Here is a 16,309-nt window from a genome sequence, read left to right as displayed (position 1 = left end):
TGGCCGCCCTGGCCTGTGAGCTCGCAGGCCATGGCCCCCTGTCGTAGTAGCGCCGGTGCTCAGCCCCGTCGCGTTCGGCCATGGCGAAGGGCACGGCCATGGCGATGGCATCCCTTGCAGCAGCAACAACTCCCGCGGCGCCGCGCTTCGTGGGGGAGGGCGCGCCGCGCTTCGTGGGGGAGGGCGCCCCGTGCAGCAACTCTGCAGCAATGGCGTCTGAGAAAAAGTAGATAGGCAGAAGCAGCAACATGGGAAGCCCAGGAAAGAAAGGAAGAACATGTGGTGTGTGTGGACAGCAGCCGCGCTGGAAAGGATAAGGAAGCAGAGCGGTGTGCGGACCCTCGCGGGATGACGTGTCCCTCCTGCTTTAGCGCTACGCGCGGGGTGAGCGAGTGGACCGGCCGAAGTTTCGGCCGGTGCCCAGGCTGTAAACGTTTCCCAACAAGATATGTCCTCCTATGATTCGGTTGTTTATAGTTTGCACTAGCAGCCCCAGATGTACATGTCACGTACAAATACTCTTGGGCCTACAAGGGAAACAATAAAATATTCTGGCCATAATGCTAATCACAACAAGTAATGACGATCACGTACTAAGCATACTTCTTCACTCATGTAGTAGATATATAACCCGTGCAAATCCCATGGTTCAGCTTAGCATCCAAGTCTGTTTAGGACATGTCCTTGGTAGCAGCGTGCTAGTTCGACGCTTCCTAAAATCTGGCCAGGACTAGTCTCAGATAACTGCTAGTCCATACAAAATACCTGTTGCCATACTTCAACAATGCATGCATGTTTGATCAATTCTAACTATCAAAATTACACCATCTACGCACTTGAAGCGGTCAAATCGATCGGTCAGATGTGCTAGAAATTGCAGCGCTGCAGAAATTCGCCAGGGGCGACCGACGAGGCGAGCGATACCAGGAAGAGCGGTAGTCGGCAGACGGGAAGAGAGTGAAACTCCGGCGACTATATACATAAATTCCGTGCAAACGGAAACCGAAAGATGACATCTCTTAAGCGCAAGCAATTTCTGAGTGTGATTATCATAATTGGTTACGCGAGTTGTACATTTTCTCTTGGTTATTATACATTGTATTGTATGCCATATATTTGATTAGTGCATTCAGTACTTCTACTCTCTCTTCTTTGACTTCACTCTATCGATTTCGCCACACCAAATATTTATTTCGTCTTCCACCGCTGAATGTACTATATCTCACATGCTAGCACACGGTCACGTACGTAAATGTCCTTAGTTGTAAAAAAAAACACCTACATGTTACATATGATATCTTATAGGTAGACTGTATGCCTAACTACTCACCTAACTACTTTGCCGTCGGCCTGGCTGTAATTAACAATTGTGATTCAAATGAGTGTTCTAACTTATTAACATGTTTTGACAGCACATTTATTCAACGGATGTTGATGGCGCCAGAGAGGAAATATTTCGGTTTCTTAAATACAAGAGCTACGTAAAGGTCATCTATTTTGATGGTTGGGATCGATTCGGGGCGTCCGCTGTTCTTAGATCCATAGCAGCAGTGCTCCCGTCCAGGAGAACCACTCCGGAACTATGCTTTGACAGAATAATTTATATAGATTGCTCTGAGTGGAAAAATAGAAGAGCAATGCAGAGGGCAATTGCAGAGGCTCTGGAACTTGACCCTTCAGTAATGGCCAGTCTAGATGAGCAAGATGAAGAGGATGACTTTAACGAAGTTGATGAAAGCTCAAGGAATGAGATAGGCATTGTTGGACAAGCGATTGATCAAACCCTGAGGGACACCAAATTGATGATGATTTTCCTTAACGGAAGTGATGAAGAGGTTGACGTAGGAATTCCTCTTACAAGATATGGCAACAATGTAATGATATGGACCTTCAGTAGAAGATGCCTGGAATTGAATCATGGCCGTTCAAGGGTAGAAAACAAGCTAAGATATACGCATGCTATCCTTGGTTTCCGTGATTCTATCAAAGAGTTGTCACTGTCACAGTTTTGTGGTCTGCTGCATCAAGAAGCTGCTACCATAGTTGCCCGCAACCCATGTATGCTGGACATCAACCCAACAATTGTGGCAGATTGTTGTCTCTATGAGTTATTTCTGCATTACAATTTTCACATGGCCACTAATTTTGATTGGGTGTCTCATGCTTCCAACTATTGGGTATGCGATGCAATCATACAAGGGTACACAGCAAGGGATATTAGTAATGCATTACATCGAGAGATAAATTGGAAGTGCAATGATGTTTCTCTGCTAGATGGTGTTCTTAAATGGTATATGGAACAGTTGATGCTTCCTTTTCTCGTAATTAACGATGATGTTGTCTATAAAGAAGGCCCATACTGTTGGATATCAGTCACATCGAGGAATATAGAAGTTCGTCGTATGCAAACTATACCTGCAGTGACATCATCTTTCTTCCTGGCATTTGAAAGATCTGACCACCCACCAACTTTACCAAATGTACTTTTTGAACATTCCAGCAAGCTTGGTGTGCTAGTTCTCAAATGGTGTGCCTTTGATTTTGCATTACCTCCTTTCCTAAAATGCCGTAGCCTAAAATTCCTTGGATTGGAAAACTGCACAGATGATAAAACACGTCAAGGAGATGATCATACAGATTGGGCATATTTATATAGCCTATCGGTGTTGGATCTGCGTTACACAGAATGGAATCAAATCTTAAGTGAAGAAAAGATGGATCTCATGACTAATATCAGAGAGCTAAATATAGAAGGAGTCAGGGGTTGGCAGTATATAGCTAACCTACAACGGCGGCTCCCTAACCTCCAGAGGCTCCGAATAATCAAACCAACATGCCAATGGAAGACATCAGAGGATTTTGATAACTCTTTTATAGATAAGCCAAGTATGGAAATACTTGACTTGTCAGGCAACAGTGACATGGAAATTCTTCCAGCAAGCCTATCAACAACAAGTAGCCTTCGGTTGCTTGTACTTGATGGTTGCTATGGGTTGGAAAATGTTGGCGGGCTTCCTTTGTCCCTCGAATATTTTAGCTTTAATGGTCATGGGCCAGCTTCTCAATGGACGCAAACCGTTGAGCTACCTCCGAAACAATTCCGTTCATCCACGACAACAGGTAATAAGGATATCAGAGTGTCCAAGATCTCCCTACAAGGTTGCACGCAATTGAAGAACCTGTTTTTGTGTTGGCTACCCAACCTCATAGAATTGGACCTCTCTGAAACTGCAATCAAAATACTTGATTTCAAGAGTATGGTGGTGCAAGTCCCAAGGCTCAAGCGGCTATTTCTAATAGGATGCAAGCATCTTCGTGCTATAATTTGGTTGGATGAGAGTGGTTCTAAGGTAAAATCTAACCTGGAGTTGGTGTGCATAGACACGCGAGTTGGGATTGTGTGTGCTCGGCCATCCATCAACAGGATCAAATCCTTCCGGTTGCAGGTGCATGTTGTTGCTATGGATGCGAGGCTTACTCGCTCTTTGAAGGGTCTGTTGTGGCCTTATTTAAAAAGGGACACACCTGAGGATGTGTTGAGACCTAAAGGATGGGACGGACCAAGTCGTAAAGGCCCACCTAAAGATGTTTATTCTTATAATATCCACCTCACCTCCTCACCTGTGTATGATGGAGTTGTTCAATTTGAAGCAACCCCCAAGAATAAGATTGGCCCCAGTGATCAAAAGAGCTTGCAGCAGATTATTCCAGCAGGCCCGTACAATGATGTCCTTAGCATGGTTAGCGATCCCCCGATGCAGGCTTTCCCGCAACCTCCGACTACACAGTCGGACCGGCATATAGAGATTGCTAAAGGGAGCTGCTATGTGGAGAGAGAACTGAATGGAGATCTCGGTGGATTAATGGGATATTATACGGAATCCCTGCATGTGCATGACGTATCCATTCGTGCCATTGTTCTTCATGATACGAGTGTCCCTTACGGGTGTCCCTTCCTTAGGTGGTGCTGCGTGGAGAGGTGCCCAAAGTTGGATACCGTCTTTGTTTTGTCTGATGGATTTATTATGGTGGAGACCTTGTGGGCATCGGATCTCCTAATGGCCCGCTGGATTTGGAGTGAAAATCCCAACCATATTTACTTGTACATCGAATCCTTCCAAGATTTACAGCACCTACACCTGCGCTCCTGTCCCAGCCTCCAGTTCGTGCTCCCGGTGTTTGTCTCCTCCTTCAACGGCTTGAAAACCCTCCACATCATCCACTGCGGCAACCTCGTGCATGTCTTTGAGCTGGATAAAAAGTACGCAAATGCCCCCCACATCATCCACGACGGTGTACTATTCCCGAAGCTGACCACCATCCACCTACACGACCTCCCGAAGCTGCAGCAGATATGCGAGGTCAAGATGGTGGCGCCCGCGCTCGAGAGCATCAAGATCAGGGGGTGCTGGAGCCTGCGCAGGCTACCATCCGTGGGCGCCCGTGGCCAAGGCGAGAAGAAGCCGACCATTGAGATCGAGAATGACGTGTGGGACGTTCTGGAGTGGGACGACGACCACTGCCCCGACCACTTCGAACCGCCAGTCCACTCGCGCCACTACAAGGAGAGGCTGCCCAGGGTCTCCGTTCTGAGGTACGCTCTATGCATATTACTACCGAGTCCATCTTTGTACAATTGTGCTGGTTCCTGGTTGCATTCAGTTACTCACCATTTTGTTTCGCCGTCTCCCACGTCGCATAGGTGAACTCTGCGCTGCTGCGTTCGTTTCTTCCGTCGTTACATCAAAACGATGGATGGATGCTCCTGCTTCTGCTGCTGGATCGAGGGTTGAGTTTTCTTGTGTGCTTTGCTTGGACTGATGATATTGTGTGGCGTTGTTGCCAATGCCTGATGTGGGAGCTTATGGTGGCTCTCACCTTGTGTTATATATATTGTGGCTTTCAAATAAGAGACGGACAGGTCGGTGCCTGCATACACAGACCTGGCCGACGCGCGCCCGTGTGTGGTTTGCGACTGCAGTGGCTATGTGTGTGCATCCACCAGGCTGCATTTGCGCAGGCGTGTGTGTGGTTTAATGAGTGCCTGCTTGCTATGCATGTGGAGTTGTAACAACTGCCTGCCTATGTATCTCTACATGCATTTGAGAGTGTTTGCCATGTAATGTATTACCTGAACTTGTGTGTCTGTTTGCTATACTTATGAGTTCGAAAACAGGGGGCAAAATGGGAATTGGGCCGAGCCCAGCTAGCGCCGCTGCAGGCGCCAGTTTGCAGAAACAGCTATAACCGGCGCCTGCAGCCAAATAGGAAATGCCGGGAGGGGGGGGGGGGCTTTGTCCCCGCCCATGGCTAGCGGTGTGTCTTTTGTAAGCTTTCCTAGTAAATGCAACCCTAACTGCCAAAAACATTATAGAAGCCACCACTAATGGGTCGATTCGGAAGGCCCCTCGGCAATGTCCTCGCTGCTAACATGCCCCATCACTGGACCCATTGGTGGTGAACTATGTATCAAGGACACATCGCTCGCAAACTGGCTATTCCTCAGTACTGAGTGGTGCTACATAGTGATGAGGCCTCACAATGGATGGGTTGTACAAATCCGGGTTTAACCACCCCAATCTGCCCGAGTGGCCGACTGACATTTGCAACTAGGGGTAGGGTGGGAGGGGGGATTACACACATCAATAAGATAAGGGATAAATTTACATGCCCGATAAGTTTAGAGATACAATGTACTAGAAGTGTTCGCGCACGTTGCCGCGCCGTTTTTCTCCGCACGATCTCTTTACTGGATTGTTTTTTTTTGCCTTTTGCTTGTTATAGTTTAGTGTTTGTTTTGTGACGGACTGCTTGGTTTTTAGACCGTAGTTTTTCCCTAGGCCAGCACTGAACGCAGTTCTATGGAAACAGCACTATGAACGATGGGGGCACATCCAAAAAAAGATGTGCTTCAACGCGGGTGGCCAGCCTAAATACAAACATCTTTACACACAAAACACCACTACTACTACCTCTGTTCATTTTTATAAGACATGTCTTATAAAAACAAAGAGGCAGCACTAATATTTGCTACAGAAAAATGTTCAAAAAAAAATTGCTACAGAAAGATGCTTGGTCTGGGTACAACCAGAAGTTTGTTCAATCTATCACACAGGCGGAGTTACCCACAAAAAAAAATTAAAAAAAATCACATAGGCGGAGCGACACATTAAAAAATTTAAAACTTAGCTAACTATGAGGTCTCACTGCGTTTTGACGTTCTGGTCCATAGGGTATGAAGAATTTTTTTTTTAGACAAGGGTATGAAGATCTAATGGTTCCACTCTGACAGATGGATGGCCAAAGCGCGCGTACAGGCCTCCTTATCACGCGTATGCATGATAGGCCGATCGTGGAAGGGCTGCTGCTCCACAAGCCAACTTTCACGGCCTCTTGTTCACCGGGTTGTGGTGTTTGAATTGGGCTTGGGTTCTCTTAAGTAGCTGCGGCCCAATAAAATTTCCATCGTCCACCTTCTCTTTCTCGTTATTTTTTTTCTCGAATACGCATGAGTGTGCGTAATATATTATAGAAGAGAAAAGGGTAAAGAGCCCCTTCACTTTGGGTTTACATATACACTAGATCATTGACGGCGCGCGTTGCCGCGCCCGTCCATCTTTACAATGGAATGATAGGTATTACCACAGGTAAATGTTGTATGTGTGTAAACATAGCCAGGTTTTGTCAGTAATCAAAGTTGGAAACATTTCCCATTTTTTCATCGGTATGGAAAAATGGAGCACAATATTGATCAATAAAAAAGGTGAATTTCGTTTGGTCTGCAATGTAGAATGGCATCGGCTATGGACTTGGAGGTTAGGATTGACACAGGTTTCAGTTTTAAGGATTGGAAGATGTATTAGAAGACTGGTGCTCAATTCAGAGCACCACACAAGACAAGCTTTAAAGTAATCTGACTCTTACAAATAATAATAATGCTTAACATAGACTGCTTCCACACCCAGTCCAGGAAACCAACTTTTAACTCTTAACCGAGAAAATATATATCCTTATTGGGAGTAGAATTTTTCATCATCTCTAACATAGTTACAATTAGGTGTACGTGTGACGCATTGTTTTTCATAGTGTGTTGGCGAAGGTACACATGAGTACTAATCCTATAGTTCTGTTGTGCCGGAGCATTTGACTCGGTTTTGATTAAAAAAAATTCTTGGGTGAATACTGTCAAGGGTGAGCCCTTCCTTCAAGTCACCTTAGTCACCAATCCATCTGCAATACATGATGCATTGGTTAGAAATAGATATTGATGGAAGAAAACAAGTACTCCCTTTCAAATCCACTCAATTTGTCTCATCATCCAACTTTTGTATAATAACATTGAAAAGAACCAACGCAACAGCACTAAATTCTTGTTTCGGAACAGGCACACTACGAATAATAGTAACTCTTGGCATTTTTTCTCCTCTAAAAAGCCGAAGCCCTTCCGGCATAAGTTTCAGGAACAACTTTGGCTTTGGCCTTACCTACTTAAATCATCAACTTTGGCCTACTCACATAAGCAGAGAGAACTAACACATCAAACCTTCACTAACTGGATAGCAGATGGTACAATGGTATAAGAAGAAGAATAAAGTCACTTGGAAGAAAATGTGAAAAGTAAAACTATTATATATTGAAGAATGGTAGTACCTAATGGTAGCTGGAAGGACAAAAACATAAGTCTATTTAGCATCTCCCAATGCTTTGAAAGCCCCTCACAATGTCCATGTGTGATGATCTAATTACACAAGAGTTGCCACATGGATTATAGCTACTATAGTGTTGGAATACTACCAACATGAAAAGCACAAAAAACTGGGCATTGGAATCAAAGCTAAATATTTATCTTCACTCTCTAGCACAATATAACAGATGTCAATATAGGGAATGTAGAGGAAGATGAAACAATTGTCTGTAGCAAATATAGCTGAATGCAATGCAGGATCAAACGACAAGAAACTTCTAAGCATCTTAACTCTCTCAAAATATTTCTAAAATTAAAACTGACAAACACCAAAGTTAAGATCTTTTGGCTATCTTCCAGATAGAGTTAATTTGCAGCTACATGCAATTCTTCTTACCAAAGTAACTTGTAGGACAAAATTAGCAGCCACAAATCAACAAAAAGTCAAGATACTTAAAAAGTAGTATGTGGTGCGTGCAGTGTCCCCATAGAATCTCTACTTATTTGCAAAAGCATTTCCCCTACTTTGGAGTACTTTTATCTCAGTCCAACCTCTTATATCGAGGGTAGATTCATGAGAAGTCCCAAAAAAGAGTCCAAGTGCACTTGCGATCTGTATTAACATTACATGTCCAGAAACATATGCTTTTGCTGCCACCTAAAAAGTGGATGAAAAGTCATTTCTAGGCAGTAGATGTGGTAACTGTGGACATGAAGGACAACTTACACCAAGTACATGGATTAATTTGGTTGTAGGTCCTGCATCCAGTTCACCGAGAATGGCCTATAATCTTTTTCCGAGTGAAGATTTTGCGGGCATTGTCAGAGGAATTGGACGTGGAAGTACCCTTGTACCTTTTGTAGTTAGTTCTGTATCAGCTTCAGGACCTGTTGTTCAAAGAGTCCTTGTATGTTTTTCATTGTGAGATTGACCTATCTGCAGGAAGAAGTGAGAATAAACATTGGTAAGAAAATCTTGCATTAAAAAAAACTTCCCAAGGAGAGAAGCCTTCTGATGGCTTCAAAAATCTGTTTGTACCTGGTCGTACGAAGTAGTAAGTGATCCAGTGTGTGGATTACTATGTGAGCACCGTGATTCAATTCGTCACCAGATACAGAAGTGAAATGTTCAACAGTACCTGGGAGGTATTGATTGGTAGGTTTATCCATCTGGACGAAGAGTATGAAAATATGTCAGATCTGAAAAAACCCACACAACAAACATAAACTGAGAACTTGGGTACCTCTGGGAAGGAACTTTTTAAACGACTTTTGGCACGAATTGGTTAGTTCTTTAACCTGTACTGGAGATGCTCTATACTTATAGAAGAACAGTGTGTGAGAGGTCTGGCTAATGGTCATTATATGGTGTTTAATTGGTGTGTAATGTGCAGGCATTTATAAGTATTCAATTATCATTTTGCACCATATATCTGTAACTGATTAGTTAATTTATTCTTGGTAACTGATGAAGAAAGTTGTTTACATTTACTGTCGCTGGACCTGCGTTAGCCTGGGAGGAAAGAAAGAGCAGGAGTAACGATGATACAGGAGAGGAAGAAGAAGCTGCACGCTGCAATTCTTTGATGGGTGGGCACTAAAGGTGTGCTTCCATTGCTAAATTCAGGGTAACAATCCTGGTTTTGCATATGAATTTAGAGGCTAAGATGTTAGCTTCTGCTCATGTCAGGAGAAAGTTTAACTGGAAACTGAGAATGTGCATTTTGTATTTTTGTTATGCTAATAGAATTTGAGGTATTATAGCATGGAGAGGTAAACATTCTTCGCAGAACAGTAGAAGATCCAAGAAGTGCATTTTCTTACAGGAATAAAAACCAGAACCATGGTATATATTTTTCAAGTTTATCAGTTAGGATTTACTAAAGGAATTCGATGCATTTGTTGACTAATTAACCTTCTAAGCAAGGAACCATATAAGCTGCTGATATTTGAAAGAAGCTTACAGTAAATAAAATATAACACGGTATCCTTATCACACTGATTAACAAAATGAATTACAGTTAGCTTCAAACGTGGAGAGGCATGAGGTAATAGATAATTGTCTCACGGTAAATTTATCATACCATTGTAACTAAAGCTCCCACTGTATTTTTTTAATCACTAAAGCAAACAGAGCTAAATGGACCAGTAAAAGTGAAAAGGGGAGAGAAATGGACCTAGTAGTCATTCTAGGTACAGCAGGTAGCGGCTGATTGGATGGTGGTACCCTTTCCATGCTCGAGGTCCATAGAGACCATTTGTGTGTCGATGCCCTTGCGGCCATGCACCTCATGGATCTCGTGGATTGGTATGCTCCCTCAGAAGCAGCTCATGGACACCAGCGCCATCGCATGAGTTGGAAGGCAGATTCCGTTGTCGTATAGGGGGGCTGGCGATGGCTGCGGCGCACATAGGGCTTGCCCAAGTCATGAGAGACAGGAGTGGTCGGCGAAGGAATTCCTTCTGCCGGGAAAGTGGAGGCAGGCAAGGCCGATGGAGCCGTGCTCCAGAGCAGTTTATCACCGCCATTGCTGCTGCGCGAGCGGGGTACGGGTCTGGTAAGCGCAGCGAGACGGAGAACATGGCGGCGATAGGTCGGGTGCGAGAGAGAGAGAAAGGAAGGGTCGTGTGGGTAGGGTTTTTTCTTTCAGGCTGCGGGGAGACTCGTTAAAGCCCAATAGGCCCAATTTCATAGCAAGCGCGCAAAATTGTCGTTAGAGCAGCGGCCCACTACGAAGCCGTTTGGTATTAGCTAACGCAGCGATTCAAGCGGGATTAAGATTAAATAGGACGGCCTCAAACGGCTCAAACTGATGATCCAACGGCTGAAAACTCTAATAGTCTGAGAGGACAGGAAAAGTGCTCAGTTATAATATATCTAAATAGACTCTGAAGATTCTCAAAAAGATAAAAACAAGGACTCTGAAAGAACCAAATTTGAGCATACTCTTCATTTCTAGCTCCTCTTTTTTTCCAAATGGATACCTCATCTCTGAAGATTTACTATTGGCTTGGTTTTCCTGTTGTATGTGCTCAACTTCTTCCAGTAATCTGTAGGCAGTCTGAAAATCACATTTAAAGCAAAGCACAAAGAATATGAAAGAAAAACATCAGTTCCAGATCCTTGTAAATTGTCTGCTAAATGATGCACGCATTTTTGTAAGAGATGCTACACCATTTTGTTGGTCTGAAAATCAACAGGGTATATTCTTATCTTGGTATAGTTTGGAGCACTATTTTTTAGATCCTTCTACTCAGACCCCTGGTTACTTTAGATAAGGCCATCTGATTGATTGTACCGGTATCTCCAGCAGGTTCATCCAATCCAACTCTACTTACATCCATGTCTAGACCATATATATTATTTTGTCTTCATCCCTTAGTATCTCAAAATACTATCCTAAATTATATTGGCCGTCATGCTAATAAACATTCCAGTCAGCTCATGTGTGAATGTGTGTAATGATTTATGCATTCTTATGCTTAAAAATTATGCAGTCCTACGTCTAAAACTACACTTTCAACAGGAAGTGTAGTCCACTGTTACCTTTCAATGAAGTGCATACCATGAATCTCAAACCTATATGATTCCTTCAATTTCCCTATCATGGCTACAGCGGCATCTTCCTCAACATCCACCTTAGTGTTTGCCATCTGCCCAACGGCCTGCTCCAGTCTACCTGACATATGTTCTTCTTTTCTGTTAACAACGACCTTCATGCAACCACAACAAATATACTACCAAAAAAGGGTTCCCCCACTTTGTATTCCAAAGCAACGAACACCATACACAAAGCATTGCTAGGGCGAGCAGCACATCAAGCCCAAAAGAAAAAAAGAAATGAATGCCAACAGCGGCAGCTCGACAAAGCATGGATGAACCACCACCGCTGCACCCTCCGGAGACAAACCACCACCGCCCGAGGCTCCGATCTGCCGAGTACCAAGCGGCACCTTCAAGAAGGAATGCGACGCCGACGACGCTGCCGCCCGGACGTGTCCTAGGGTTTCCCCCGGTACACGGAGGGAAGTGGAGGATGGCTACCACCGACACCCTCTAAGAAGGAATGTTGTCACCCGTCGGTGTCATCGCATCGGAGCCGGCCGAACCGGCAAGGATTTCTCCCGCACACCAACCCCACCGCCCAACATCATGCACCATCGCGGTTGCTCCGGAACCCAAGCTGTCTCACTACGAGCACCAACACGAGGCCAAGAAGACCAAAGAGAAGAGCCAAGCGACAGGAGCAGCAACACCAAGGCCGAGCGGGAGGGAACCACCTCCTCCGCCGTCATGCAAGAGGCCCGCGCCTCCGGCACAGTCTCGGTTGCCGTCCGGACACGGCAGCGGGGCAAACCACGCCACCCTTGGCCCGGCCAGGCCCACAACGGGCCCGCTAAGCCCCGCCGGCCATGCTGCAGCACGCTGGCGCCGGCGCCGCCAGCACCTCGCGGCTCAGCGCTGTTCCCCCGCCTCCCGGAAGTCTCACCATGGATCCGCCCCGCCGACGGCCCGCCCAGGCCCAGATGGGGCCCGTAGGGCCCAGATCTGGGCCGAGCGTCGCCACCAGGACCCACCGCTGCGCCACCCCGCGGCCAATGACGTCGTCGCCGTCCAGCCGCCCGCCCGCGCCGCGCCAGGGAACCCCGCCGCCACCCGGTCTGTCACTGCCTAGGAGCACCCCCCGGTGCAGCTCCACCCTGCGCCGGAGAGCCACCGGGAGGGGAAGGTCAGGGGGCCGCCGCCACCAGCAACCCCGGGGCCAGGGCGGCCTCGGGCGCCAGCGACGGCGGCAGGAGGAAGGGGAGAGGTGGGGACTGGAGGAGGGAGGCGGCGATGCGCGGCCGGTCGCCCGCAGGGGTGACGCGGTTGCGAGAGCTCCTGGTTTCGCACAACAAAATATACTTCTTCCATCAATCTTAAGAATTTCAAAATTACCTTCAAAGAGGTGCGAACAATACCCAAGTTATCTGTATATTTCAGCCCACGCATACACATAAACCAGAGCAATGAGACCTCTCTTAGAAGTTGTAAACAAGGAAACATACAACTCATCTTATGTCTGAAAAACGTATCCCGCCACCGAAGCCACTACTATTTAGGATCCACTCGCATGAGGTAGACCACTCCAAAGCCATCATACGATCTGAGATGACTGGTGAGGATAAGCATAAAAAAGAAACATGTTATTTCATCATTACATTAGCTGGAGGGAACTAAACATGATGACCAGATAATGTGTGAGCAAAGGCTCCGGAAGCAATATCACACAAACAGACCTGAACATCTGCACTTCTGGTAGCAATGAGCATATGCGTCGTTGTAATTGGAGACAATGCAGCACTAAATACTTTTTCCAGGCATTTTAAATCCATTACTTTGTTCAAGAAAAACGACGACCATCTATGAAAATACAACCATGCCAAAAATGACGCGAACATTGGAATCAACACCTCAACAGGACAAATACTAAGATCGACATTGCGCAAAGCAATCAAAGGAGCTTAGAGGCTTAAAGGATCTAACAGGAACGAATGCACGCGCAAGCACACACTGACACAAACAGTTGCACGGGCGCACGCCTCTTCCGAATTCCAGGCATACCAAGCAAGAAAATAGATAGGGAGACAATCTAGATCATCCATCAAATAAATCCCGAAAATAACTACTGTTGCTCGAAGGAATTCACTTACTGGAGAAATAATAAAAAATCTTCCGAGGGCTGCCTCTTTAGTCAATCAACAGCTCACAATGCCCAATTCAGTAGATAATAAATCCATACTACAGCAAGCTTCTGTAGAAAACAAACAATCAGATTATATATCCATAAAACATGGAATGGGAGTATGAAACACAATGTTTTTGTATGAAAACTAAATGAGGTGATGTTGCCAAATACCATATATCCGAACAAAAGAACTACAACAGTCAATGGCTAGATTAATAGTACCTAAGCACACACCCTAAACTTTAAGGTGCTCATTCGAAATCATTCATAATGGTAACGGTTTCATGCATAATTTGCTAGTACCTAAGTAAGAGATAAGAGATTAAGGTGAATATGCAGTACTTACCAGCTGAGAATTTCCTGTTGGATGAGAAGTTGAGAGAACTGACAAACTTTTCAATAGATTAAACAAAAAAACCGCCACAAAAGCAGTAATCATGTAGAAGAAGACTCCTCCGATCCTTGAACATATGACTCCACAATATGCAATGTAATCAGTACATCCATAACAAAATTCAGTAACAATGTTGACCATGATGATTTCTTTGCCAATTCTTTTATAAAACGGAACAAAAACCATCATCTAAGTAATGTACAGATCCGCATATCTGCAAGACACAAAAGGGCAAGTACATTTACATGAATAGAGCATTATAGAAGATATCAGAAAATATATGATAGTGAATTTTTGGAAAAGCTTGAAGCTGGCAGCAACATGGACTGGTATGGCAGCTCATTGACTACAATAGGAAGATACTGCTAGTAAAAGAATATATGTTATGAGAGGTCAGATATGTGGTTTGGAAACACAACAATGTCGTGAAATTGGTCATTCAACATAGCTGCAGACTTGTAGACAACTCCTAGACTTGAACACTTGCCCTGCAAAGCAAGGAAATAAATATGTGAATAAGCACATCAGAACTTGATCGAGCCAACAAAAATTTCTTCTAAACTACTCCCCTTACAGATTAAGTCTGTATTTTTAGAATTCGACATGGCAAGTCCAACACCAGGCCACCCACCTTTTGTTACAACGTTTAAAGGAAAACATCACTAATATAAATTGCCTAGTAGTTCTGAATTATGGTTTATCCATGTACTATCTATTAATAGTTAATATTTAGATTACAAGTTCATTGGCACAAAAATATTCAGTAGCACTTTTTTTCCAAAAAAACATTAAGCATTATTATGCAACATTCAAGGCTGCAGTCTACTAACTGAAACTCTGGAAAAAAAGAAACATTAAGCATTATATCCTAGTGTATGCAACACCTCAACTATCATTGCAATTTGTAAAAAGACATTGCCAGAGAGAAGAACATAACTGAATGAGAACAATCACTGGCCTACAGCAAGTATGAGCATGATTCTTCATTGCAGATGAACATTCATAAGCATTGACCAATCAAAACTACATGATTTACTCCTGCATATGAACATCAACAACAAGGATTCTGACCTCGTCGCAACCTGCTCACTCTCTTTACATGGTGGCGCAGGAGAGCACAAGAAAGCGGGAGCGCGGGAAGAGCAGCGGGGTGGCAGGAAGAGGACGTGTGGCGATTGCGAGAAGCAACAAAAGACATGTGCGTTGGCCGTCTCGCAGACCACTTAGGACAAGGCACAGAGAGAAACTCCATCCATCAACCACACAAGAGGCGGTCCCAAATCAGCAGCAGAGCTTGGACAGAATGGCGGCATGCCACCCAAAAGCCAGTACCCCCTCTCCAACGACCACTGAAGCCCTCATCGCCTCCCACAAATCATCCCTCTTTCTTCCCCTCCCCTCTCTCTCTCTCTCTCTCTCTCTCTCTCTCTTCTTTCTTTCTTTCTCTTTGCCAACGCAGAGCAAATTCAAGCAGCAAAGAGGACACGGGGCGTGAGGACTTTGACGACAAACCTACGAATCCACATACTGCTCATCCACAACACCAAAACAGCCTCGCAATCCCCACATGGAACAAAACATCGAACCAACAGACCACCGACACCCTCTCCCCGCACAAAATCCAAACCCCCTTCCCCAAAAAAATCACATCCATAGCAGGGGCGGCGCTAGGGGTATTCTTGGGTCTTCATATGAATACCCATGATTTTTACAAAACAGAGTTGATTTTGGCAAAACAGTGACAATTTTCAAAAACAACAATGATTTTGGCAAAATGAATACACATGAATACCCAGTTGCAAATTCCTGAAGCCGCCACTGATCCACAGCCCCCCCCAAAGCACACAACATTATTACAGAAGCAATGGAATAATCAGCAACAAAGGAACTAAAAGAGGAAAAAGAAAAAATCGCTACCTTCAACACGACACAGGGAGCCGAAGAAGCAGAGTAAACCCCACGACCAGCCACTGCCCTCCACGCCTCCACACACCCAGCAGATCAGAGAGGCCGATGCGAGAAAGAAAACTCCGGCGACAGCACGCACAACAGCATGAACACCGCCGTCCTCCTCTGCCAATCGAAGAAAAGGCAAGCCCCCACGATCGCCGCCGCCTATGCAATCGCGAGAGGGAACGACAGAGGTAGAACGCGAGGAGCCAGAGACAGCTAGGGTAAACGAGGCCTCATAGTCAAAAGCACGTTTACAACCGACCATACCCAAAATAGGGCCCACATACCGCCTTAAACCACCTCGATGCACCAGACGCCCCTATTTCGTAGGAGCTTAGTACCTGTACCGATACTTACCCTTTTTTTGTAAGCTAGAGTAATTCATTTTTTTAACCTTGAACACCAGCCATTCCAATAACAATTGTGCATGTCAAGATCGTTGGCGACCAGGCTGGTTACACGAACAAGCAGACTCACGAGCCTTACACACGACTAGAAGCATACACACGCCTTGCCGTGTCGTTCTACTTTTCTACCGTTTATTTGTTT

The 16,309-nt window shown here is 45.0% G+C and overlaps 1 protein-coding gene and 1 long non-coding RNA gene across 2 annotated transcripts; one reads left to right on the top strand and one right to left on the bottom strand.

Annotated features, from left to right (window-relative positions):
- Positions 1-1,441: 1,441 nt before the first annotated feature.
- On the top strand, positions 1,442-5,141 carry LOC123172314 (uncharacterized). Its single transcript, XM_044589307.1, has 2 exons — positions 1,442-4,594; positions 4,703-5,141. Exons 1-2 carry the CDS (start codon positions 1,638-1,640, stop codon positions 4,704-4,706), a joined length of 2,961 nt encoding a protein of 986 aa, XP_044445242.1. The 5' UTR covers positions 1,442-1,637; the 3' UTR covers positions 4,707-5,141.
- An 8,175-nt stretch (positions 5,142-13,316) lies between these two features.
- LOC123172313 (uncharacterized) lies at positions 13,317-15,957 on the bottom strand. Its single transcript, XR_006485532.1, has 3 exons — positions 15,725-15,957; positions 13,760-14,295; positions 13,317-13,479 (listed from the first exon to the last, which is right to left on the bottom strand). It is a non-coding gene; the product is annotated as an uncharacterized lncRNA (long non-coding RNA).
- Between the last annotated feature and the right edge of the window lie 352 nt (positions 15,958-16,309).

This window comes from Triticum aestivum, unplaced genomic scaffold (assembly GCF_018294505.1).
Source record: "Triticum aestivum cultivar Chinese Spring unplaced genomic scaffold, IWGSC CS RefSeq v2.1 scaffold61177, whole genome shotgun sequence".
NCBI lineage: Eukaryota > Viridiplantae > Streptophyta > Magnoliopsida > Poales > Poaceae > Triticum > Triticum aestivum.
This window is presented reverse-complemented; position numbering and strand designations above follow the sequence as displayed.